The sequence below is a fragment of the Ovis canadensis genome, chromosome 1 (genome assembly GCF_042477335.2).
Source record: "Ovis canadensis isolate MfBH-ARS-UI-01 breed Bighorn chromosome 1, ARS-UI_OviCan_v2, whole genome shotgun sequence".
In the NCBI taxonomy this organism is placed as follows: Eukaryota; Metazoa; Chordata; class Mammalia; order Artiodactyla; family Bovidae; genus Ovis; species Ovis canadensis.
Genome location: NC_091245.1, coordinates 255,908,104 through 255,934,946, shown reverse-complemented (window position 1 = coordinate 255,934,946; position 26,843 = coordinate 255,908,104). Strand labels below are relative to the sequence as shown.

General features: G+C 38.4%; 1 protein-coding gene across 1 annotated transcript in view; it reads right to left on the bottom strand.

The window, feature by feature from the left end:
* STAG1 (STAG1 cohesin complex component) overlaps positions 1 to 26,843 on the bottom strand; it is a 472,075-nt gene that overhangs the window by 103,699 nt on the left and 341,533 nt on the right. Inside the window, exons 11-12 of the mRNA XM_069564764.1 lie at positions 2,376 to 2,474; positions 1,806 to 1,885 (exon numbers count right to left, since the gene is read on the bottom strand). Of these exons, the coding sequence (XP_069420865.1) occupies positions 1,806 to 1,885; positions 2,376 to 2,474 (179 nt within the window). The remainder of the gene's footprint in view (positions 1 to 1,805; positions 1,886 to 2,375; positions 2,475 to 26,843) is intronic.

The following is a 26,843-nucleotide window of genomic DNA, read 5'->3' as shown; positions in this document are numbered from 1 at the left end:
AAACCCTAAATAAAACACAGAACTGCATTTAAGCAAATTATAGTGAAAACAAATATGTCACGTTCAAACAGGATTTAGTTTAGAAATGCACGTGTGGTTTACCATTAAACAAATCCATCAATTTCATTCAGACTCATCTATGTAAAAAAAGAAAATCCCAGAAAACTGAGACTACAGAAGAACGTTTTTCATATCAAAAACCTATCTCAGTAACTGCAGAAACAAAAAACTTTAGATGCCTTCCTAGAAAAAGAACAAAAAAAGCCACTATCAGGGATATTTTTATAGTGCTCAGTATCTGGGCTAATGGAATTAGACAAGAAAATGAAACAAAAGTTTTAAAATTAGAAGAGAAGACAGAACTAAAATTGTCTTCACATCATAAAATAATCTACATAGTAAATTCAAGAAAATCAAACCATCAACATGGATAAAAGTTCTAATATGCTGCACACAAAAGACAACCATGAAAATTAAGGTTCTCTATCTTAGCAATAATTCAGTAGAAAATATTTTAAAACTAAATATTTATCACATAACAAAAAGAACATATAGTATTTAAGAATTAACCCAGTAAATAATGTACGCTACTGCTACAAAACAAATTTAAACCTTATACAAGACTTAATGAGATCTGAATAAAGGAATGTATCACTTTCATGTATAAATGATATATATAATTATAAAAAATTCCATTCTCTTCTAAATTTATCATAAAATTAAACACAGTTCTTTTTTTCTTTGGCCACACCACTATAAGATCTTAGCTTCCCAGCCAGGGATCAAACACTTGTCCCTATAGTGAAAGTACAAAGTCTTAACCACTGGACTGCCAGGGAAGTTCCTAAATGAAGTTCTAATATTTAAACTCCCAACCAAAGTTTCTGAGGAATTAGACAAAAGCACCTTAAAAATTCATAAAGAAAAAAGTAGCTAAGTGCATTTTAAAAAGAAAGGCAAAGAAGGTACTGATCAGTAAGAGGCCATATTTATAAACACACAACATCTACTAGAATATAAAGCCACAATAATAAAGAATATGGTAGTACAGCAGAAAGAGGTAAAAAGAAACCAAAACAATAGACCCTGGCATACATGATATTTGGTGTATGACAGATATAGCATCACAAAATAGGAAGTGGAGGATTTGTAATGACTTTGTCAGGTCTTTCATTTTCTCATACAGATTCTTCCTGGTTTTTAGCTAGTTCTATATATGAAACTATTCCTATTTAAAAATCTGTATCATATTAATGACATAATTTAATCACCTTGCTTCCTTTCTTTTACTTCTGTACCATTCCAAAGAAGTCTATTTGAAAAACTGAACCCTTTTAAGTCTTTTATTTCTCAATTTCTCTGTCTCTCTCTTTAAGCAGAAGAACCCACCTGCCAAGGCAGGAAATGTGGGTTCAATCCCTGGGTTGGGAAGATCCCTTGGAGAAGGAAATGGCAACCAACTCCAGTAATCTTGCCTGGGAAATCCTATGGACAGAGGCGCCTGGTGGGCTACAGTCCAAGGAGTTGTGAAAGAGTTGGACATGACTTAGAGATTAAACAATAACAATGTTACTTCATTGATACTTTTTCTGGATTGCATAAAAGAACTTTTACATAGAGGAAATAGAAAATATTCAAAATAAAAAACAAAGAGAAAACATTTTGTTTCAAACCTAACCTTAAAATAAGAAAGCAAAACCAAAAGTAGTAAGAATACACATTAGGATTATATATGTGAAGGGCACTAATAATGCTGGGAAACAACATTAATATTTTAACAGACTAAATTAAAATATTATACTTACTGAAGTATTAGTGTAACCAATCGAATAGCTTCAACAGCAACATCATATTCCTTATCAAGTGTCATTGATACAATGCGATCCTGAAGAAAAGTTATAAGTCAAACCAACTATGAACAGAAAAAAAGCTGAGACAGATCTGAGGTAATGTTTTGGGGGGAGATGATGGAAGAGTAATGATAGATTAGTCTAATGATGATTAGATTAGATGGTAAGTTTTCCTTTTCAAATGTTATCATCATGGTCCTATGCACACACAGGAGGTGTTGTAAATGTCTATAATTTCCATCAACTAGCATTCTCTAACAAAGAGCCAAACCTTACCTTGCAAAATCAATATAAAAAGATGTCCAGGAAAAAAATCTTATTTGAAGCAGGAGAGCTTTCCATTGAAGGTAATAAATAAGACCTCATGTTGGTAATATCTTTTTTAAAGCAGAGATTCATCTATTTAATACAGGTCTATTTAAAGAACATGTATAAAGAATATGAGCTACACTTGGTATGGTAATGCCATTTGCTAAGCTAGCTTTAACAAGCATTTTTAAAGTGAAAAAGAAAAGTCATTCTTACCTTGAATCGGTTAGTGAATAGCTCCAACTTGGGGAATAATTCTCTATTAGTATACAGACTTTGTAGAGCTTTCAAACACTTCAGCCTGACTTCTCCTTGCTTCAGAAACAGAAATAAAATCAAAACACAGTCAATTCCATGTCACAAAAGTTAGATTTTCAAGTCTATATGAAAATGAAAGTGATTTTCAGCTTAACCATTCAATTTATTTCATACTGTAATTTGACATAAGACAGAACCAAGTAATTATATTGTACTTACATTTAACTAAAAGTGCACTAAAACCCCTTAGTTAGGTGAGAGAAAGTCTATACCTTTTTCAAATGTGTATCAATTCTGGTTCAACATGAAATATTTCCTACAATCATACCTGTGGCACTGTGAGATAATTTTTGACATATGATTTTAATTAAAGAAGGGTATGCTAATTTCTCCTTTTTTCAAAAAGCATCTAACTTCATAATAAAGTATTATCACTCATTTATTTAGCAAATATTTACTAAATGTCTTTTATATTCCAGAAAGAGCAGTTAGGAAAATATGATAAAGGGATGAATGTTTAAAACAAAGGCAAAATGATAGTCATGTGTCCTGGGGTTGCTCTTTACTAGGGCAATATAATAAAGCCATTAACTTGGAGTAGATGTTGGTAATCAAAATGCATTCAGAATCACATGGAAACTTAGCCAATCCAAATGATTCAAAAGAGAACGAAATTTCTATGTTCAAAAAGCAACATGTTCCACAGTGGGCATCCAAATTTTGGAATCAGACAAAGCTAGATTTCCAATTCTGTATATTCTTAGAGAGATGATAAGTACACTAAAACCATCCCCAAGGAACAGAAATGCAAAAAGGCAAAATGGTTGTCTGAGGAGGCCTTACAAACAGCTGAGAAAAGAAAAGGGAAAGGGAAAGGAGAAATGGAAAGATATATATATCTCTCTGAATGCAGACTTCCAAAGAACAGCAAGGGGAGATAAGAAAGTCTTCCTCAGTGATCAGTGCAAAGAAATAGAGGAAAACAATAGAATGGGAAAGACTAGAGATGTCTCCAAGAAAATTAGAAATACCAAGGGAACATTTTATGCAAAGATGGGCACAATAAAGGACAGAAACAGTATGGACTTAACAGGAAGCAGAAGATATTAAGATGTGGCAAGAATACACAGAAGAACTATACAAAAAAGATATTCATGACCCAGATAACCATGATGGTGTGATCTTCAACTAAGAGTCAGACATCCTGGAGTGTGAAGTCAAGTGGGCCTTAGGAAGTAACACTATGAACAAAGCTAGTGGAGGTGATGAAATTTCAGGTAAGCTATTTCAAATCCTAAGAAATGATGCTGTTAAAGTGTTGCACTCAATATGCCAGCAAATTTGGAAACTCAGCAGCAGACACAGGACTGGAAAAGGTCCGTTTTCATCCCAATTCCAAAAAAAGGCAATATCAAGAATGTTCAAACTACCACACAATTGCATTCATCTCACATGCCAGCAAAGTAATGCTCAAAATTCTCCAAGCCAGGCTTCAACAGTACATGAAACAAGAACTTCCAAATAAATGTTCAAGCTGGATTTAGAAAAGGCAGAGGAACCAGAGATCAAATTGCCAACACCTGTTGCATCATAGAAAAAGCAAGAGAATTTCAGAAAAACATCTACTTCTACTTCATTGACTATGCTAAAGCCTTTGACTGTGTGAATCACAACAAACTGGAAAATTCCTAGAGATGGGAATACCAGACAACCTTACCTGCCTGCTCAGCAATCTATACGTAGGTCAAGAAGCAACAGTTAGAACTGGACATGGAACAACAGACCAGTTCCAAACTGAGAAAAGAGCACATCAAGGCTGTATACTGTCACCCTGCTTATGTAACTTATATGCAGAGTACACCATGAGAAATGCTGGGCTGGATGAAGCACAAGCTGGAATCAAGACTGCTGAGAGAAATATCAATAAGCACAGATATGCAGGTGACACCACACTTATGGCAGAAAGTGAAGAAGAACTAAAGAGTCTTTTGATGAAAGTGAAAGAGGAGAGTGAAAAAGTTGACTTAAATCTCAACATTCAGAAAACTAAGATGATGGCATTTGGTCCCATCACTTCATGGAAAATAGATGGGGAAACAATGGAAACAGTGACAGACTTTATTTTCTTGGGCTCCAAAATTACTGCAGATGGTGACTGCATCCATCAAATTAAAAGACACTTTCTCCTCAGAAGAAAAGCCATGACTAACCTAGACAGCATGTTAAAAAGCAGAGACATTACTTTGTCGACAAAAGTTCAACTATTCAAAATTATTGTTTTTCCCATAGTCATGTATGGATGTGAGAGTTGGACCATAAAGAAAACAGAGTGCCAAAGAATTGATGCTTTTGAACTGTGGTGTTGGAGGAGACTCTTTAGAGTCACTTGGACTGCAATAGATCAAACCAGTCAATCCTGAAGGAAATCAGTCCTGAATATTCATTGGAAGGACTGAAGCTGAGGTTGAAGCTCCAAATCTTGGACCACCTGATGTGAAGAACTGACTCACTGGAAAAGATCCTGATGTTAGTAAAGATTGAAGGCAGGAGGAGAAGGGGACAACAGAGGATGAGACGGTTGGATGGCATCATCAACTCGATGGACATGAGTTTGAACAGGCTCTGGGAGTTGGTGATGATGGACAGGGAGGCCTGGGGTGCTGCAGTCCATGGGGATGCAAAGGGTTGGACGTGAGTGAGAGACTGAACTGAAGTACACTAATCATTCTGATACTAGTTTTCTCACTTTTAAAATACGATTCTGACTTCATAAAGTTGTTTTAAAATTTGAATGCAGAGGTATGTTGGTAAAAGTTTTAACAACAAGCTCTGGGAATGGAGCCCTGAACTGTTCCATTTACAGATTTCTGTGATGTGATTTACTCCCTCCACAGCCAATTTCAAGATACCAATCCTGAACTGATATAAATGAATGGATAAGCACTGAATGCTGATTCAAGGTAGCTCAAGTCCCCTCCTGTGAGATATGGTTGTTGGTCAAGTCTCTAGCACAGAGAAGGTATCTGTGGTAGTTGCTGTTGATGACCTGCCCAGATGTCCAAATCCTAATATACACGGCTAATCTTCCCACTTCCTTCTGTACTGACAGCTAATGGAGCTTATCTGCATTTCTCTCTGGAGAATTGATCATGGCTGGAAAGAACCACCTAGTACAGAGATTCCTATGCTCTACTTTGCCTTTGCCTCCTTCAGGATGAAGCTCATAGCCATTGGGGAATGAAATAGGAGGATGAAAGAGCCCAATCTCCTTGTCTCAGGACAGGATAACCTCTGAGGTGCAATTTATTCTTCAAAGTTCCTTCTGAGGTGATGCTCAGACAAAACTCCTGAAACCATATTTCTGTCAGTGTATCCTACTTTATCTTATATTCCTCATTTACTTACAAGTTTCTCCTGAGAATATAAACTTCAATGTATTTCTAGCACAAAAATCTCTGACTGAGGTGAGATTCTAGGGAATGTGACCCAAATACTTGGTAGCAAGAGTGGTCCTAACAAGCAGACTTCACTGATGGGATTCTGAAGATGGATCACATGAAGGAAGAGCTACTATGAGGATGGACCCAATTATTGTTTGTAAGTGAAGTCAATGATAGTCTCTGACATAGAAGAGTAGCCATTTGTTAATTCACTTGTACATGAAAGGAGATATGCACTTAGCTTGTACAACATGATGAACATTTGAGGGATAACACTGTAAACAGTAACTATAAGGGCAACGGAATTGGGTGGCTGTCACTGAGAGTGCTGAAGAGAGAAAATGACAGGCTAATTAATTATAAGTTTAAATTAACAAATGGCAACATTTAAGAGACTTTCATCTCCTGTGGATAAAGAGTTCATTATATTGAAGACTAGACTGAGAACTCAATTTTAAGGGTGAGAGAATTTATGAGCCATTGCATCTCAGGCAAGTCTATGCCAAAATCACAGCCATATAGGAAAGAAGTGGGAGTTCAAAGACTAGCTGGCAGATATAGACAGAACAATGAATTTGAAATTTTCCATGAACATGTGGTCCTGCAAATAAGTCTCAAGTTCCCCTGTTAGAAGAGAGCATGCTTTTTCCACCTAACTATCCCCTTGAATATTCATATGGAAACCTCAAGTGAAGCAACTACCTTAAGGACAATGCTAGCAGCTTTCCTCATGTTCTATACCAACCCTCCGTTATGGCCACAAGCTAAGGTCAAATTTCAGTATGGCCCAAGTGGGGAAGTAACAGGTCTGCTAAAGGAAGAGGAAGATTATATTGCTGTAAGTGCTACAGGAATGCGCCAAGTTGAACAAGTAAGAACAGAGAGTGGTTGCTAAGGGTACTGGACTAGGGAATGGGAATATCAAACAAGATAAGAGAAGGAGTTTTTGGATATGGGGCACTCTTTCTTGCCTCAGAATTTAAGGCCCATGCAAACAGACTAACACTGCTGGATGACCTCTGGAAAAAGCAGTGGTACATATTAAAGAAATAAGAGATCCAAGAATCATTGTGACAGACTGTGAAGAAAGGCAATTAAAACACAGCGAAGTAAGCAATATAAAGGATCTACCATATAAACTCAGAAGACCTATTGGTTGGGTACATTCCTCAGGAGGGCCTGGTCAATACTGTTTATCAAGGCAATGAAGAAAAGACTTGGGGCAGGGGCACGCATTACTGAGAAACTACAAAATGGCTGTGTTCTGGAGGCTAGAGCTGGCAACAGAAGAGACTCAAACAGAATTCAGTTTCCATTCCAATAACAAAAATGATGATGAGATGATAGAATAGCAGAAACAAGGTACCATCACCGAACTAGTAGATGCAAGGTGCACATGATAACTGTAATGGGCAGAGCAATGCTGAAGAGCAGCCCATGGGGTCTGTGGATATGGCTCATAAGATATGGTTTTCCTGGAGGCAAGATATATGAAAAGCCAACAAAAGTATCATATAATATGTATCCATGATCACAAGAGATCAACAGATGAGCAAAAGATTAAAGACAGCTGACCCAAAGTAAAATTATAACTCCAGATTTAAGATAGCATCTAAGAAGTTTCTTTACCTCTAAATTTCAAAATAAGGCCAAAAGAGATGAAATTACTTTCAACCAATCAAGTTCACACAGCTAATTATACAAAGACATTAATCAAGTTTTATCCACACCTTGTTTCATGATGCTTCCTAATCAAGTACCTCTCATACCAAATCTTTGTTCTTTACCTATAAGATGGCCTGCTTACATTACAGGAACTTAACTAAATCTTCAACAATAACTTAAATGAAAAAGCCACCTGAAATTTTGGTAATTTTTCTCTTTTGGGACTCCATTATACTCTGATTGTTATTAAAATGCATACAATAATATGAACACCCCAATGGGAATACTGTGAAAGAGTTCAGTTCAGTCACACAGTCATGTCCAACTCTCTGCGACCCCATGGACTGCACCACGCCAGGCTTCCCTGTCCATAACCAAGTCCCAAAGCTTGCTCAAACCCATGCCCATTGAGTCAGTAATGCCATCCAACCATCTCATCTTCTGTTGTCCCCTTCTCCTCCTGCCTTCAATCCTTCCCAGCATCAGGGTCTTTTCCAATGAGTCAGTTCTTCGCATCAGGTAGCCAAATGTTGGAGCTTCAGCATCAGTCCTTCCAATGAATATTCAGGACCGATTTCCTTTAGGATGGACTGGTTGGATCTCCTTGCAGTCCAAGGGACTCTCAAGAGTCTTCTCCAACACCACAGTTCAAAAGTGCTCAGCTTTCTTTATAGTCCAACTCTCACATCCGTACATGACTACTAGAAAAACCATAGCTTTGACTAGACGGACCTTTGTTGGCAAAGTAACATCTCTGCTTTTTAATATGCTGTCTAGGTTGCTCATAGCTTTTCTTCCAAAGAGCAAGCGTCTTTTAATTTCATGGTTGCAGTCACCATCTGCAGTAATCTTGGAGCCCCCCAAAATAAAGTCTCTCACTGTTTTCATTGTTTCCCATCTATTTGCCATGAAGTGATGGGACTGGATGGCATAATCTTAGTTTTCTGAATGCTGGGTTTTACAACAGCTTTTTCATTCTTCTTTTTCACTTTCATCAAGAGGCTCTTTAGTTCTTCACTTCCTGCCATTAGTGTGGTGTCATCTGTGTATCTGAGGTTATTGGTATTTCTCCCAACAACTTGATTCCAGCTTGTGCTTTAACCAGTCCAGCATTTCACATGATGTACTCTGCATATAAGTTAAATAAGCAGGGTGACACTATACATCCTTGACGTACATAGTAGCTCTGTGAAGAGTGAAGTTACTCATAGAAGGCCATCCACATGTTTTTGTGGATGAGGCCCTTTAGACCATTTCAGGTGCTGATAATCTTATCACTGAGTGGTTCCTATCACTGAGTATACAATAGGTATTAACATTTTGGCTGTATATATACTGACCACCATCACTGCCTCATAGGGTATGTACGACAAGGACAAATTAATTCAAGCACAATGGGACAGGTGCGCTCCTAACCAACTCCAGAGCTGTCCAAATCACAGTACACTGTTCAACAAAAATATTAACTCTATGGTGGGGAAAAGGACATCATTCTGCTAATTCAAGATAATACAAGCAGTCCAATCTAGCCCATAAGGAAGGCCTCCAGAGACTAGACGTTGACAGATTACCAAAGGATAAATGTCGAAGTCTGAGCTTTTGCCCCAGCAGCTTCTGATATTATCACCATCACTGAGACAGTGCAACCCATAAGTGAAACAAGCAAGCTGTGACTGATATGGCTAAGGCTTTTTACTTGATCCCTTTGCAGAATAAGGTCATGACCTATTTTTGTTCACACTGAACAGGCTCCAGTATATTTCTACTGCACTCCTGCAGGGATACCTAAATCATTCTGCAATATGCTACCAGAGGGCAGGGCTTGATCTTCAATAAACCCAAGGGCCCACAGAAATTTGTCATCCCTTAATGAGATGGCTACAGTGCTGCTAATGACATGGAGGCTACAGTACTGTACTGCGCCACTGACACTGAATGATTAGTGCCAATTTGACTATAAATCCAGATAAGTCCTGGCCCTAGGCACAACAGGTGCAATTTCTAAGGCTCAGGGTTCAAAAATGACATTATGGCATCGTTTACAGACAGCTCTATGAAACAAAGGCAGATAAGTCCTGCTAGGTTGCAGCCACCATCTGGACCAATGGATGGCTATCTTTTGACTATCAGGTGTCAGCATTTCAATAGGCCAAGCTCTGCAATATGGTAGTAGCAGTGCAGGTCACCTCTACTACCATTCCTTGTAACATTTTTCACCAACAAGCAGGTTGTTGCCAATGACCTAACCATCTGGTCAGGCAAATGGCAACTGAAAGACTGGATCCCCCATATGGGAAAAAGATCTATGGCAGCAGCTTGCTTCCTGGGAAGAAAAAAACATATGTCACTTATGTAGATACTCATGGCAAAGGATCTTCTTTTTATATTTATTGAAGAATAGTGGATTTACAATATTATATTTGTTACAGGTATACAACATACTGAGTCAATATTTTATAGATTTATCCTCCATTTAAAGTTATAAAATATTGGCTATATTTCCTGCTTTGTACAGTATATCCTTGTAGTTTGTGCCTCTTAATTTCCTATGCCTTCCTGGAGCTCTTCACTTCCCTCTCCCCACAGGTAAACACTAGTTTGTTCTCTATATCTGTAAGTTGGCTTGTTTTGTAATATTCATTCATTTCATTTCTAGGTATGTATTAACATGCAGTATTTGTCTTTCTCTGACTTTTCACTAAGTATAGTACTCTCCAGATCCATCCATGTTGTTGCAAATGGCAAAATTTCATATTATTATACGACTGAGTAATATTCCATTGTACGTGTGTATATATGTATAACAACACATTTATCCATTCATCTGTTGATGAACACAGGTTTCTTCCATATCTTGGTTATTGTAGATGATGCCATTATGAACACAGGAGTGCACATATCTTTTCAAATTAGTGTTTTCGTTTTCTTTGGACATAAACCCAGAAGAACTGCTATATCGCATATATTTTCAGTTTTTTTAGAAAACTGTCATGCTGGTTTTCACAGTGGCATCTCCAATCCATTCCCAGGAACACTGTAGGCAGGTTTCATTTTCTCAACATCCTTGACAACATGTTACTTATGGTATTTTTGATGACAGCTATTTTGACAGGTATGAGGTGGTTTTGATTTGCATTCCTACGGTGATTAGTAGTGTTGCAATGTTGCATCTTTTTATGTGCTTATTTGCCATCTGTATGTCTTTGGGAAAATGACTATTCAGATCTTCTGCCCATTTAAAAATCAGGTTGCTCGGTTTTTTGATATTGAGTTGTATGAGCTGTTTTTAACCCCTTATCCATCATATCATTTGCAAATATTTCCTCCCATTCAGTAGGCTGTCTCTTCATTTTGTTGATGGTTTCCCCTTTCAGTAGGTTGTCTTTTCATTTTGTAGATGGTTTCCTTTGGTAAAAGCTTTGCAAAACTTTTGAATTAGTTAGGTTTTATTTGATTATTTTTACATTTGCTTCTTTGGCCTTAGGAGATTGAGGCAAAAAAAATACTGCTATAATTTATGTGAAAGAGTATCCTGCCTGTTTTCTTCTATAAGTTTGTACTTTTGGATTACATTTAGGTCTTTAATCTATTTTGAATTTATTTTTGTATATGGTGTGGAAAAATGCTCTAATTTCATTTACGTATAGCTGTCCCCACACCACTTATTTTAGAGACTGTATCTTCTCCATTGTATAGTCCTGCCTACTTTGTCTTAGATTAATTGACTTTATTTTGGGCTCTCTATTCTGTTCTATTTATCTGTGTGTCTGTTTTAGTGCCACTGCCATACTTTGATTATTGTAGCACTGTAGTATAGTCTGAAGACAGGGACCATGATATCTCCAGCTTTGTTCTTTTTTGTAAAGGCTGCTTTGATTATTCAGGGTATTTTGTAATTCCACATACATTTTAAGATGATTTGTTCTACTTATGTGATAAATGACATGAGTTATTTTGATACAGACTACAATCTTTAGATTGTTTTCAGTAATATAACCATCTTAACAGTATTCTTTCAGTCTGAGAACAAGGAATATCTTTCCATTTTTCGTATCATTTATGATCTTCAACAACATTTTATAATTTTCAGAGTACAGGTCTTAGCTGGAGTAACAGGCAAGTTTGGCCTTGGAGAACAAAATGAAGCAGGGCAAAGGCTAACAGAATTCTGCCAAGAGAATGCATTGGTCATAGCAAATACTCTTTTTCAACAACACAAGAGACGAATTTACACATGGACGTTACCAAATGGCCAATACTGAAATCAAACTGGTTACATTCTTTGTAGCTGAAGATGGAGAAGCTGTATACAGTCAGCAAAAACAAGACCTGGAGCTGACTGTGGCTTCGATCATCAGCTTCTCATAACAAAATTTAGGCTTAAACTAAAGAAAGTGGGAAAAACCACTAGGCCGGCCAGGTACAACTTAAAGAGAAAGTGAAAGTCGCTCAGTCGTGTCCGACTCTTTGCAACCCCATGGACTTAGTCCATGGCATTCTCCAGGCCAGAATACTGGAGTGGGTAGCCTTTCCCTTCTCCAGGGGATCTTCCCAACCCAGGGATCAAACCCAGCTCTCCCACGTGGCAGGCAGATTCTTTACCAGCTGAGCCACAAGGGAACCCCAAGAATACTGGAGTGGGTAGTCCATGCCTTCTCCAGGGGATCTTCCCAACCCATGAATTGAACCGGGGTGTCCTGTATTGCAGGCGGATTCTTTACCAACTGAGCTATGAGGGAAGCCCACAGCTTAAATCAAGTCCCCTATGACTATGCAGTGGAGGTAACAAATAAATTCAAGGGATTAGAAACTGTAAACAGTGTACCTGAAGAACTATGGATGGAGGTCTGCAATACTGTACAGGAGGCAGCGAACAAAACCATCCCAAAGAAAAAGAAAGGCAAGAAGGCAAACTGGTTATCTGAGGAGGCCTTACAAATAGCTAAAGAAAAGAAGAGATGTGAAAAGCAAGGGGAAAAGTGAAAGGAATATCCAACTAAATGCAGATTTCCAAAGAACAGCAAGGAGAGACAAGAAGGCTTTCTTCAATGAATAGCGTATAAAACAACAGAAGGGGAAAGACTAGACATCTCTTCAGGAAAGTTGTGGCTATCAAGGCAACATTGTGCCCAAAGATGCGCACAATAAAAGTCATAATAGTAGATACCTAGTAGATGCTGAAGAGATCAAGAGATGGAAATAATACATTGAAGAACTGTACAAAAAAGATCCAAATAAACCTGATTACTATGATGGTGTAGTCAGCCACACAGAGCATGACATTCTAAAGACTGAAGTCAAGTGGGCCTTACGAAGCACTGCTGTTAATAAAGCTAGTGGATACAGTGGAATTCCAGTAAAACTATTCAAAAACCTTAAAGGATAATGCCATCAAGGCATTGCATTCAATATGTCAGCAAATCTGAAAGACCCAGCAGTGGCTACAGGACTGGGAAAAGTAAATCCTCATCCCATTTCCCAAGAAGGGTAGTGACTCAAGAATGTACTGACCACTGGACAACTGCAGTCATCTCCCATGCTACTAAGGTCATGCTTAAAATCTTACACGCTAGGCTTCAGCATTATGAGAACCAAGAACTTCCAGATGTCCAAGCTGGGTTTAGAAAAGGAAGAGGAACCAGAGATCAAATTGCCAACATTTGCTGGATCACAGGGAAAGGTAGAGAATCCCAGAAAAACATCTACCTCTGTTTCATCAGCTATGCCAGAGCCTTTGACTGTGCGGATCATAATAAACTGTGGAAACCTCCTAAAGAAATGGGAATACCAGACCATCTTACCTGTCTCCAGAGAAACCTGTATGTGGTGAAGAAGCAACATGTAGCAGCCTATATGGAATAACTGATTGGTTCAAGGCTGAGAAAGAAGTATGACAGGGCTGTCTGTTGTCACTCTGTTTAATGTATACGTTGAGAATACCATGAGAAATGCCAGGCTGGATGAGTTACAAGGTGGAATCAAGATAAACGGGAGAAACATCAACAACCTCAGATATGCAGATGATGCCACTCCAATGGTAGAAAGTGAAGAGGAACTAAAGAGACTCATGAGGGTGAAGAAGGGGAGTGAAAGACCAGGCTTAAAACTAAATATTAAACTAAGATCATGGCATTTGGCCCCATTAATTCATAGCAAATTGGGAAAAGGTAGAAGTAGTGACAGATTTTCTCTTCTTGGGCTTTAAAATCACTGAAGACGGTGACTGCAGTCATGAAATCAGAAGACATTTGCTTCTTGGCAGGAAAACTATGACAAACCCAGACAGTGTGTTGAAAAGCAGAGATATTACTCTGACAAACGTTCATATAGTCAAGGCTATGGTCTTCCCAGTGGTCACATATGGTTGTGAGAGCTGAACTGTAAAGAAGATGGAGAGCCGAAGAAGTGCTGCCTTTGAACCATGGAGAAGACTCCTGACAGTCCCCTGGACAGCAACGAGAACAAGCCAGTCAATCTCAAGGGAAATCAACCCTGACTAGTTGTTGGAAGGACTGAGGCTGAAGCTGAAACTCCAGTATTACGGTCGTCTGATGTGAATAGCTGACTCCCTGGAAAAGTCCCTGAGAAAGACTGAGAGGAGGAGAAGGCGTCAGAGGATGAGATGGCTGGATGGCATCACTATGCAATGGATATGAACTTGGGCAAACTCAGGAGGGGTGAGAGACAGAGGCCTGGCGTGCTGTAGTCCATGGGGTCGCAAAGAGTTTGACACAACTGGGCGAATGAACAACAGCAACAGGTCTTTCATCTCCTTGCTTAAGTTTACTCCTAGGTATCTTATATTTTTGATGTAATTACAAAGTATAATTGATTTATAGTGTTTTGTTAGTTTCAGATGTAGAACAAAGTGAATCAGTTATAGATATATATACACCCATTCTTTTCCAGATTTTTCCCCATTATAGGCCATTACAAAGTACTGAGTAGAATTCCTGTATAGATAGTTATTGGTTATCTGTTTTATATACAGTAGTGTATATACATCAATCACAATGCTCCAATTTACTTTTTCTCCCTTACCCCCTTGTAATCATGTTTGGTTTCTATGCCTGCAATTATTTCTGTTTTGTAGATAAGTTCATTTGTATTCTTCAAAAATTGTTTTTAAAATTTATTAATTGAAGGATAATTACTTTACAATATTGTGATGGTTTCTGCCATATATCAACATGAATCAGTTATATGTATACATATGTCTCCTCCCTCTTGAACCTCCCTTCTACGTCCCTCCCCATTCCATCCCTCTAGTTTGTCAAGTCCTGACTTTGGGTTCCCTGCATTATACAGTCAATTCCCACTGGCTATCTATTTTACATATGGTAATATATATGTTTCAATGCTACTCTCTCAAATCATCCCACCCTCTCCTTCCCTCATTGTCTAAAGTCTGTCCTTTATGTCTGCATCTCCTTCACTGCCCTGCAAATAGGATCAACATTACCATTTTTCTAGATTCCATATATATGTATTAATATACAGTATTGGTCTTTCTGACTTATTTCACTCTGTATAATAGGGCTACAGGTTCATCCACTTCCTAGCATTGACTCAAACGTGTTCCCTTTTCAGAGCTGAACAATATTCCATTGTGTATATGGACTACTACTTCCTTATCCATTCATCTGTTGACGGACATCTAGGTTGCTTCCATGTCCTAGCTAATGTAAATGTGCTGCAATTAACACGGGTGTACCCCCCTTTTAGATTCCACATATAAACAGTACCACAGGATATTTGTCTTTTTCTGATTTACTTCACTCTGTATGACAATTTCTAGGTCCATCCACGTTGCTGCAAATGGCGTTTTTCCATTCTTTTTTATGGCTTAGTAATATTGCATTGTATACATGTACTACTGCTGCTGCTGCTGCTGCTAAGTCACTTCAGTAGTGTCTGACTCTCTTTGATCCCACAGACAGCAGCCCACCAGGCTCCCCCATCCCTGGGATTCTCCAGGCAAGAACACTGGAGTGGGTTGCCATTTCCTTCTCCATGTTCTTTATCCATTCCTCTGTTGATGAACACGTAGGCTACTGTAAACACTGCTGCAATGAACACTGCGGTGCAAGTATCTTTTCAAATTATGTTTTTTTCTGGATATATGCCCACGAGTCAGACTGCGGGATTATATGGTCTCTCTCCATATAGATGAATCTCTATATAGAGATATGCAGACTGTTTTCCACAGTGCATGTACCAGTTTACATTCCAACCAACAGCATAGGAGGGCTCCCTTTATTTTACACCTTCTCTCGCATTTACTGTTTGTTGATTTTTTGATGATAGCCATTCTGACTGGGTCTTCCCTGATAGCTCAGGTGGTAAAGAATCTGCCTGCAATGCAGGAGACCCCAATTTGATTCCTGGGTTGCGAAGAACTGTTGGAGAAGGGATAGGCTACTCACTCTAGTGTTCTTGGGCGTCTCCTGTGGCTCAGCTGGTCAAGAATCCACCTGCTGTGCGGGAGACCTGGATTTGATCCCTGGGTTGTGAAGATTCCCTGGAGAAGGGAAAGGCTACCCACTCCAGTATTCTGGCCTGGAGAATTCCATGGACTGTATCGTCCATGGGGTCCCAAAGAGTCAGACACGACTGAGTGACTTTCACTTTCATTCTGACTGGTGTGAAATGATACCTCACTGTACGTTTTGATTTGCACTTCTCTAATAATTACTAATTTTGAGCATCTTTTCATGTATTTTTTAGCCATCCGTATGTCTTCTTTAGAGAAATGTCTATTTAGATATTGTGCCATATTTTGACTGTTTTGGGGTTTGTTTTTTTTGAGCTTTATGAGCTGTTTGTACGTGGGAGATTTATCCTTTGTCTGTTGCTTTGTTTACAAATATTTTCTTCCATACTGAGAGTTGTCTTTTTGTTTATGTTTCCTTTGCTGTGCAAAAGCTTTTAAAATTAGGGTTCATTTGTTTATTTATTTATTTCAATCCACCTCTCAAAGAGGTGGATTGAAAAATATCTTGCTGAGTTTTATAGTATCCAGCTTTACATTTAGGTCTTTAATACATTTTGAGTTTATCTTTGTGTATGATGTTACAGAGTGTTCTAATTTCATTTATTTACATATAGTTCTCCAGTGTTCCCTGTACTACTTACTGAAGACTTCCCTTCTTCCACTTTATATTCCTGCCTTCTGTCATAGACTGGGTGCCTATAGGTACATGGGTTTATCTCTGAACTTTCTATTCTGTCCATTTAATGCAGTTTTAAATGGGACTGCTTTCATGCCTTCTTTTTCTGATAGCTCATTACTAGTATACAGAAAAGCAACAGATTCTGGTATATTAATCTTGTGTCCTGCAACTTTACTAAATACATTTATTAGTTCTAATAGTACATTAGTGGACATTTTAAGGTTTTCCAAATGCAGTATCATGCTATCTGCAAATAGACAGTTTTACTTTTTCCTTTCCAATTTAGATGCCGTTCATTTCTTTTCTTCTCTGATTCTTGTGGCAAGGACTTTCAATACCATGTTAAATGGAACTGGCAAGAGTGGGGCATTCTAGGCTTGTTCCTGATTTTAGCTGCTTTCCACCACTGAGGATGATGTCAGCTGTGGGTCTGTCATGTGTGTGTGTGTGTGCTAAGTCACTTCAGCTGTGTCTGACTTTTTGTGACCGTATGGACTGTAGCATGCCAGGCTCCTTTGTCCATGGGATTCTTCAGGCAAGAATACTGGAGTGGGTTGCCATGCCCTACTCCAGGGAATCGTCCAATCCAGGGATTAAATCTGTGTCTCTTACATCTCCTGCACTGGTAGGCAAGTTCTGTACCACTAGGGCCTCTTAAGTTTGTCATAAATAGGCCTTATTATTTGACATATGCTTTCTTGATATCAACTTTGATGAGAGCTGTTGAATTCTGTCAAATGCTTTTTCTGTGCCTACTGAAATGATGTGGTTATATTCACCATTTTGTCAATGTGGTGTATCACTGATTCATTTGCAGATATTAAATTATCCTTATATCTGTATAATAAATTCCAGTTGATCACGGTATATGATCTTTTTCCTATATTGCTGAATTAGCTCCATTCATATTTTGTTGAGAATTTCTGCACTTTTATTTATCACAGATATTAGTCTCTAGTTTTCTTTTTTTGATAGCTCAGTTGGTAAAGAATCTGCCTGCAATGCAAGAGACCCCAGTTCAATTCCTGGGTTGGGAAGATCCCCCGGAGAAGGGATAGGCTACCCACTCCGGTATTCTTAGGCTTCCCTTGTGGCTCAGCTGGTAAACAATCTGCCTACAATGTGAGAGACCTGGGTTCAATTCCTGGGTTAGGAAGATCCCCTGGAGAAGGGAAAGGCTACCCACTCCAGTATTTTGGCCTGGAGAATTCCATGGACTGTATGGTCCATGGGCTTGCAAAGAGTCAGACATGACTGAGTGACTTTCACTTTTTGAAGTATCATTGTCTGGTTTTGGTATTGGGTAATGGTGGCTTCATGGAATGAATTTGAAAGTGGTTTTCAATTCTTGGAAATAGTTTGAGAAGGATAGGTAGTACCTTTTCTTTATGTGTTTGGTAGAATATCTCTGTGTAGCCATTGGATCTTGGACTTAAATTTGCTGGGAGTTTTTTGACTACTAATTCAATTTTACTATTAGTGACTGTTCAGCTTAGATTACTTCTTCCAGAATCAGTCGTGAAAGATTGTAAGTTTCTAGAAATTTACCCATTTTTTCCCTAGGTTTCCAATCTGTTTGCATATAACTTCTCATAGTACTCTCTTTTGAGTTTTTCGTATGTCTGTGATATTGGTTATAGTTTCTCCTCTTTCATTTCTTATTTTGCTTATTTGGGTTCTCTCTCTCTTTTTAACAAGCCTGGCTGAAGACTTTTCCATTTTGCTTATGTCTGGAAAGAAATCAGCTCAGCTTCGCTGATCTTTCCTATTGCATCTTTGTGTGTGTGTGTGTGTGGGGGGGTGGATGGGGGACTCTATTTCATAAATATTCTCTCTGATCTTTATTATTTCTTTATCCTGCTGACTTTGGGCTTTGTTCTAACTCTTTCAATTGGTAGGTTACGTTGTTTGTTTGAGATTTTTCTGGTAGACCTGTATTGCTACAAACTTCCCTGTGAGAGCTGCTTTTCTATATCCCATGGATTTTGGCAAGTTGTGTTTTTATTTCCATTTGTCTTGAGGTATTTTCTGATTTCCTCTTTAATTTCTTCATTGATTCACTGATTTTTTTTTTAACAGTAGCATTTTTTTTTCTTTTTTTGGCAAAGAACTACATGCCTGAGTTTGCAAAGGACCTTTTAAAATACATACAAGGAATTCATGCGCCAATCAAATTTGTGCCCAGTAGGTTGCAACAGATGCTTGGGTCCATCTATGGGAAAAGAAGTCCACTTCAGATGCAAAAATGGGCCAGAGCTCAAGAGGCGACCTAGAAGTCTAAGGATGTAATACAATCTTGTGATTCTCAATGACATACTTAAGTCATCCAGAGAGAAAAACTGGGATACATTAACTGAGGACCTGGACTTGCCTGGGTCTGGCAGATTATTCACATCAAACCCCTGACCACCAGCCATAGGCAAGGATGATGCCTCACCGTCATAAGGCTTGGTCAGGCTATGGTATTACTATTCCAGTCTGGCATGTGGACGCCAAAACTATCATAGCTACCCTTGAATAAAACATACATCATATTTTTGGATAGCCCATGCGATTTGACTCTGTCCAAGGAAAATCTTTCACTACCCAAGCAAGACAACAATGGGCATACTCCTATGGACTATGGAGACTAAACACTCCAGTTCAAGGGAACAAGGCTCTGTAAGACATGTTGGGAAATACTCAGTTTGATAGTGGTAGAAATGAACTAGGCAGTCACAGAATTACACCATGCCTGCAAAATAACAAACTCAACATGTCAATCATTATTTTGATTTTTTCTCCTTCGAATGTACAACTTTGGGATGGTCTGAGGTTCTGTATACCAATGTATTCCAGACAGGGCTCCTTGACTCTAGTCTTGATGTGATGCTTCCCATGGGCACTTTCCTTCTATGGGATACCACAAAGATAGGAGATGAAACCAAGTAGTACCAGGGTGTTAGCTAGGATCATTCTAGTAGTACTGGCATGCTGCTAACCATTCCAATTAGGTGGGTGATGTTATCATGCATGTGAAGTTTGTGCAGTCCTTAGACTGGTTAATTGAAGCTAAAAACTTTGTGTTTTGGTTCAAGCAAAACAAGTGTGATGCAAGAAAGTAGGAGAACTGTACACATAAGCTAAAAGTAAAAACACTACAGTCATATTTCCTAACTGTAAAGGACAGAGAAAGGCAAGCTAGAGTCATGAGCATAAATACAAAAAGAGAGTAAGATACTTAGCCCACAGCACAAGATTACTAAAGGTCTATTTAAATTAGATCTCTTCTGTGTCATTCTCAATGTTAGAAGTAAAACGAATGGGTAGGGATTTGGAAATAAGTTTTGGTGGAGAGAAAGACAAACTGAATTTCTAACAACTCCTTTAGTTAAACTAGAAATTGTTTGTCTTTCTATTGGCCAAAACTTATACTTTAAAACTTACACAAACCAGCAGCATAATAAAAATGCTGTTTGTCTTATTTTTACTGTAGTTTATAGTAAACTATAAAATAGTAATATATAATAGTTACATAGTAATATAATATATAATAGTATATATTATAATATTCTAAAATAAAAATAGAATATCAATTTATTCTGTACACCTTAAACTGAAACGATAAAGGCAATTATACTGCAATAAAAATGGAAAAATGCAATTGATAATTAAAATGCAAATCTTAAAAAAAAGAGAGAAGAAATTTTATCAGCTCATTAGAAAAGGCACAGGTTGGGTCTGAACACAGAAGCCATATCCTATACAATGAGCAGTTTCAACCATATGATTAAATGGAGAGAAAGGAAATTACTTTGGTCCTCAGAGGGAAAAATAAAAAGGTGATGAAAAGGGAATGACAAAAAAGAAAGTTTATAAATAAATATTTAATACTTATTCCCTTTTCTAAGTAAAGCAACTGGAGATCACACAAGAAGTTTTTTAAATCCTTCTATGGAAAACTCTTTAAATCATTTTATCAACAATATAAAAGAGAAATCTACCTCTTTCTTTATCTTGACAGAAGATTTCTATAAACACAGTTTAGCGATTTATTTGAAAAGGGTGGTTATTTTTTGATAAGTAACATCAAATTGGTATTTCCCCCAGATTTCGTAGACATACATAAGTTCCGCTAAAACTAGTAAATGTTATTGTTACTGAAATTCAGTACAATACTCTACTAGGGAGATAAGGAAAGGAAGAAAACTGGTATGGTAGTAGTGGGAATAAAAATGAAAGACTTTAAACTTATTCCTACTAAGAAGTTGGTCTTTTCAGGTTTAATAGTGTGGATATGCCCACATAATGGCACAGGGTGAAATCCTGTAATGTCTCCTGTGTAGTAAAATTTAACTGGATGCACCTGAGATGAGGCTTAGACGTGAAGGTCCCCAAAACCCCATGAAGACTGGAGAATGAAAACGAAATCGAGCATGGGATTTATTAGTGAAGAGAAAAGAATCTGAATTGCTAGGGAAAATAAATATTCAGGAAAAAATTCACTATGTACATACTAAGTGATTTCCCCTCACATGAGATAGGAAATAAGAACCATCTATTTCCATCTAACCTTCTAATTATCAAATAAAAATCAGTAATTGTGAAACTGACCAACCCATCTGTGATGCTCTGAAATATCTCTTACAGCGAAAATGGCATTAGTAAATTCCACTGGGAACTTTCATTATAATTTATGTGATTTTGTCATTTTGTAAATATCTTTTATAATACTTAGCACACTACTATTAAAAAAACATGTCTGGGGGATAGATCAAGATGGCAGAGGAGTAGGATGTGGAGCTCATCTTCCCACAGATACATCAAAAATACATTTATGTGTGGAACAACTCTCATGGAACATCTACTGAACACTGGCAGAAGACTTCAGACTTCCAAAACGACATGAAAAGTGGGTAGGGCAAAAGGAAAATGATAAAAAGAGAAAGGAATACAGACAAGACCTATGCCTCTGGGAGGGAGCTGTGAAAGAGGAATGCTTTCATCACACGAGTAAGTCCTCTCACTAGCAGGGACACAAGTGGAGCTTTGGAGCCTCAGAGAGCCCAGCAATAGGTGTGCAGAGGGCAAAGCTGAGTCAGGTCCTGACCACCCAGCACTCTCCAGCCTGAGCTATCTGGAGATGGTGGGGGCAGGGTACCAAGACTCAGGCTTCAGCGACCCTGGGGACTGGACTGGAGTTGGCTGCATGAAGACAGCCTGAGGGGCTAACGTGCAGTGCACTACAACCGAAAGAGTCTAGGAGGAAGCCTGGGCCTGCCAGAGAGCCATGGGACCATTGTTAGGAGGTGTGTGAGGAGCGAGGCGGGCCAATGCTGCTTTCTCCATGCACTTGCAGGCAGCAGGGCTCTGCCTACATGAACTCCAGGGGAGGCTGTGAGCTGTGGCTGTCATCTTAGACTCCAGGTGCAGGCGCAGACTGCTGCTGTTGCAGTCACCTTGCCAAGAATTCTGTGAGTGGGTGTCACTGGCCCCACCTTCCCAGAAGTCAGCATGGCCTGTCACTGCTGAGGGTCCTGTGATCCAGGACCAACATCCCCGAAGTGAGGATGGCCCACTGCTGCCGAAGAGGACTCTGTGACCTGGCACCAATCACTGCTCCCACCTCCCAGGGGTGCATGACACACTGTCGCCACTTAGGGTCCCACGCTCAGTGGTCAACTTTCCTCAAGAGTGGTGACTTGCTGCTGCCCCTGCTAGGGACCCACGATTTGGAGGTAATCACTGACGTGCCTCCCTGGGAGCGAGCACCAGCACACCTGCTATCAAAGGGACAACAGCCAGCACAGGCTAAAGAAAGAGAGAGCAAGCATATAAACCAAAAGCAACCCACAAGTCAAGAACAAAAACTGAACCCACACAAGCTACACAGGGACATTGTTGTTCAGTCACTAATTGGTGTTTGACTCTTTGAGACCCCATGGATTGCAGCATGCCAGGCTTCCCTGTCCTTCACTATCTCAAGGAGTTGGTCAAACTCATGTCCATTGAGTCAATGTTGTCATCCAACCATCTAATCCTCTGTCACCTCCTTCTCCTCCTGCCCTCAATCTCTCCTCGTATCTGAGTCTTCTCAATGAGTCAGCTCCTCACATCAGGTGGCCAAAGTACTGGAGCTTCAGCTTCAGCATTAGTCTTTCCAATGAATATTCATGGCTGATTTCCTTTACGATGGACTAGTTTGATCTCCTGGTTGTGCAAGGGACTCTCAAGAGTCTTCTCCAACAACACAGTTCAAAGGCATCAATTCTTCAATGCTCAGCCTTCTTTATGGTACAACTCTCACATTTGTACACGAATACTGGAAAAACCATAGCTTTGACTCGACAGACCTTCGTTGGCAAAGTGATATCTCTGCTTTTTAATACATTGTTTAGGTTTGTCAAAGCTTTTCTTCCAAGGAGCAAGTGTCTTTTAATCTCATAGCTGCAGTCACCATCTGCAGTGATTTTGGAGCCCAAGAAAATAAAGTTTGTCACTGTTTCCATTTTATTCCCATTTATTTGCCATGAAGTGATGGGACCGGATGCCATGATTTTAGTTTACTGAATGTTGATTTTTAGGCCAGCTTTATCATTCTCCTCTTTCACTTTCATCAAGAGGCTCTTTACTTCCTCTTCACTTTCTGCTATGAGGGTGGGTATCATCTGCATAACTGAGGTTATTGATATTTATGCTAGCAATCTTGATTTCAGCTTGAGCTTCATCCAGCCAGGTATTTTTCATGATGTACTCTGTATATATGTTAAATAAGCAGGGTGACAGTACACAGCCTTGATGTGCTCTTTTCCCAATTTGGAACTGGTCTGCCTTGACATACTCCTTTCCCAGTTTGGAACCAGACTTGTTCCATGTCAGGTTTGAACTGTTGCTTCTCAACCTCCATACAGATTTCTCAGGAGGCAGGTAAGTTTGTCTGGTATTCCCATCTCTTGAAGAATTTTCCACAGTTTGTTGTGATCCACACAGCTAAAGGCTTTAGCAGAGTCAATGAAGCAGAAGCAGATGTTTTTCTGGAATTGCCTTGCTTTTTCTATGATGCAACGGGTGTTGGCAAGTTGATTTCTGGTTCCTCTGCCTTATCTAAATACAGCTTGTACATATGGAAGTTCTTTGTTCACATACTGCTGAGGCCTAGCTTGAAGGATTTTAAGCATTACCTGTTAGCATGTGAAATGAGTGCAATTGTGCAGTAGTCTGAACATTCTTTGACGTTGCCTTTCCTTGGGATTGGAATGAAAACTGAGCTTTTCCAGTCCTGTGGCCACTGCTGAGTTTTCCAAATTTGCTGGCATATTGTTTGTGGTGATTCTTCTTCCTAAGGCCCCCTTCACTTCACACTCCAGGCTATCTGGCTCTAGGTGAGTGATCACACCATTGTGGTTATCTGGGTCATTAAGACCTATTTTGCACAGTTAGACTTCTGTGTATTCCTGCTACCTCTTCTTAATATTTCTGCTCCTGTTAGGTCCATACTGTGTCTATCCTGTATTGTGTTCATCTCCGCATGAAATGTTTCTTTGGTATCTCTAATTTTCTTGAAGAGACTGCTAGCCTTTCCTATTTTATTGTTTTCCTCTATTTCTTTGCACTGTTCACTTAAGAAGGCATTCTTATCTCTCCTTGCTATTCTTTGGAACTTTGCATTCAGATGGGTATATCATTCCTTATCTCCTTTGCTTTTGCTTCTCTTCACTCTTGCTGATAAACAGCCTTCTAAGACCACAGTAGATAACTGTTCCTCCTAAACTCAGAGTAAGAGAAATATAAGAAAATGAAAAAGCAGAGGAATCACTTTCAGTTAAAAGACCAAGAAAATGCCCCTGAAGGAATAAACAATGTGACAGACCTCTTCAGTCTAACAGATACAGACTTCAAAAAGGAGGTATTGAAAATACTGCAGAAATTAATAAACACTATTGATGAAAATGCAGGTTATTATAAAAAGGAAGTAAAAACTATAAGGAGGTGCCAAGAAAAATTAGAAAATTCCTTTCCCGAGACAAAACCTGAGCTCAAGGCAATGAATAGCAGAACAAATGCAGAAGAAAGAATAAGTGACCTGGAAAATAAGACTGATTAAAAACTACCGAATCAAGGCAGCAGACAGAATGCCAACACCCCCCCCCCAACCCCAAAACAACCCAACATAAAGAGACCTACAGGATAATATAAAGTGGGCTAATCTATGCATAATAGGAATTCCAGAAGAGGAAAAAGGAGGACAGAGGATTAAAAATGTATTTGATGAAATTATGGCAGAAAATTTCCCAAACTTAAAGAAGGAAACAGATACCCAGATACAGAAAGCACAGAAGGTCCCAAACAAGATGAACACAATCAGATATACACAAACACGTATTATAATAAAAAAAGGCACAAGTTAAAAGGAGAGGATTCTAAAGGCAGTAAGAGAAAAGTTTGGTTTTTTTTTTTTTTAACAAGCAATTCCCATAAGGCAGTCAGCTGATTTCTCTACAGAAATACTGCAGGCCAGAAGGGAGTGATGAAATATATTGAAAATCTTAAAAGAGAAAAATCTGCAACCTAGAATATTCTAGCCAGCAAGATTATAATTTAGAGTAGGATGAGAAATAAATAATTTTTCAGAGAAGCAGAAATTAAAACAACATAGCAATGCTAAACCTATCCTAAAATAAATACTGAAAGGTCATTGCTAAATAGAAAAGAAGAAATAGGAAGGAGGAAATCACAACTGGAAAGTAAAGCATTTAAATTAGCCATAATACAGATGAAAAGGGGGGGAAAAAAAAAACCCTACTTGCGAAAGTAATGATAAACACAAGGAACAGCAAAGGGATAAATATGAAGATATAAAAAGGGACATCAAAAGCATAAAATGTAAGGAAGCAGAGTAAGAAAATGCAAATTTTTTTTCTTTTCTTTTAAGAATGTATTTGAGCCCATATGAGTATCAGTCTAAATCAAGTGGATTAGGAAGGAGTTAACAGACTTGAAAAAACAGGGCAATGACAAATTAAAAATATAAAAGAAATCCATAGACTTTAAAGCAAAGGCTGAAAGATAAAGAGCATTAATAATGATAAAAGGATCAATAAAATAAGAGGATTTTTACCCACTTCAATATATATGCACCTAATATACAAGCACCCCAATACTAACAGAACATAAAGGGAGAAATCAATATGAATACACTAACAGCAGGAGACTCTAACATCCTACTCACACCAATAGACAGATCTTCCATACAGAGAATCAACAAGGCAACGTAAGTCCTTAATGATACAACAGAACAGCTTCGCTTAACTGGTATTTTCAGGATACTACATCCAAAAAAGAAAACAAACAAAAAAACAAAACCCCAAGTAAACATTCTTTTTAAGTGCACATGGAACATTCTCTAGGACTGACCACATCCTGGGGCACAAAACTAACCTTAACAAATAGTACAGAAACTGTTTTAAGTATCTTCTCTGACCACAATGGCATGAAACTAGAAATCAACCACAGGAGAGAAATGAGAAAAAAATGATGACCTGGAGACTAAATAACATGCTGCTGAAAAATGGGTCAATGAGGAAATCATAATAAAAGAATTTTAAAAATACCTTGAGACAAATGACAATGAAAACACAATCATAAAAAATCTGGATGCAGCAAAAGCAATTCTCAGAGGAATGTTCAGAGTGATAACAGGCCTTGATCAAAAACCAAAAAATTTCAAGTAAATACCCTAAACTATCACCTAAAAGAATTAGAAAAAGGAGAACAAAAACAATAACAAAAAATTAAAGTCAAAGGAGTGAAATAATAAAGATCAGGGTGGAAAGAAAATAAAGATTAAAAAAAAAAAACAAAACCAACAAATCCAAGAGCTGGTTCTTTGAAAGGGTAAACAAAATTGACAAACCTCCGGCCAGACTCACCAAGAAGAAAAGAGATGGCACCCAAATAAACAAAATAAGAAGTGAAAAAGGAGTAATTTCAATTGACAGGGCTGGTGGGGGGGAAAAGGTAAGAGAATAGTGCAATTATACAGCAACAAATTGACAACTTAGAAGAAATGGACAACTTTGTAGAAACATATAGACAGCCAAACGTGAATCAAGAAGAAATAAATAATTTGAAAAGACTGATCACTAAAAGTAAAATACAACCTGTAATTA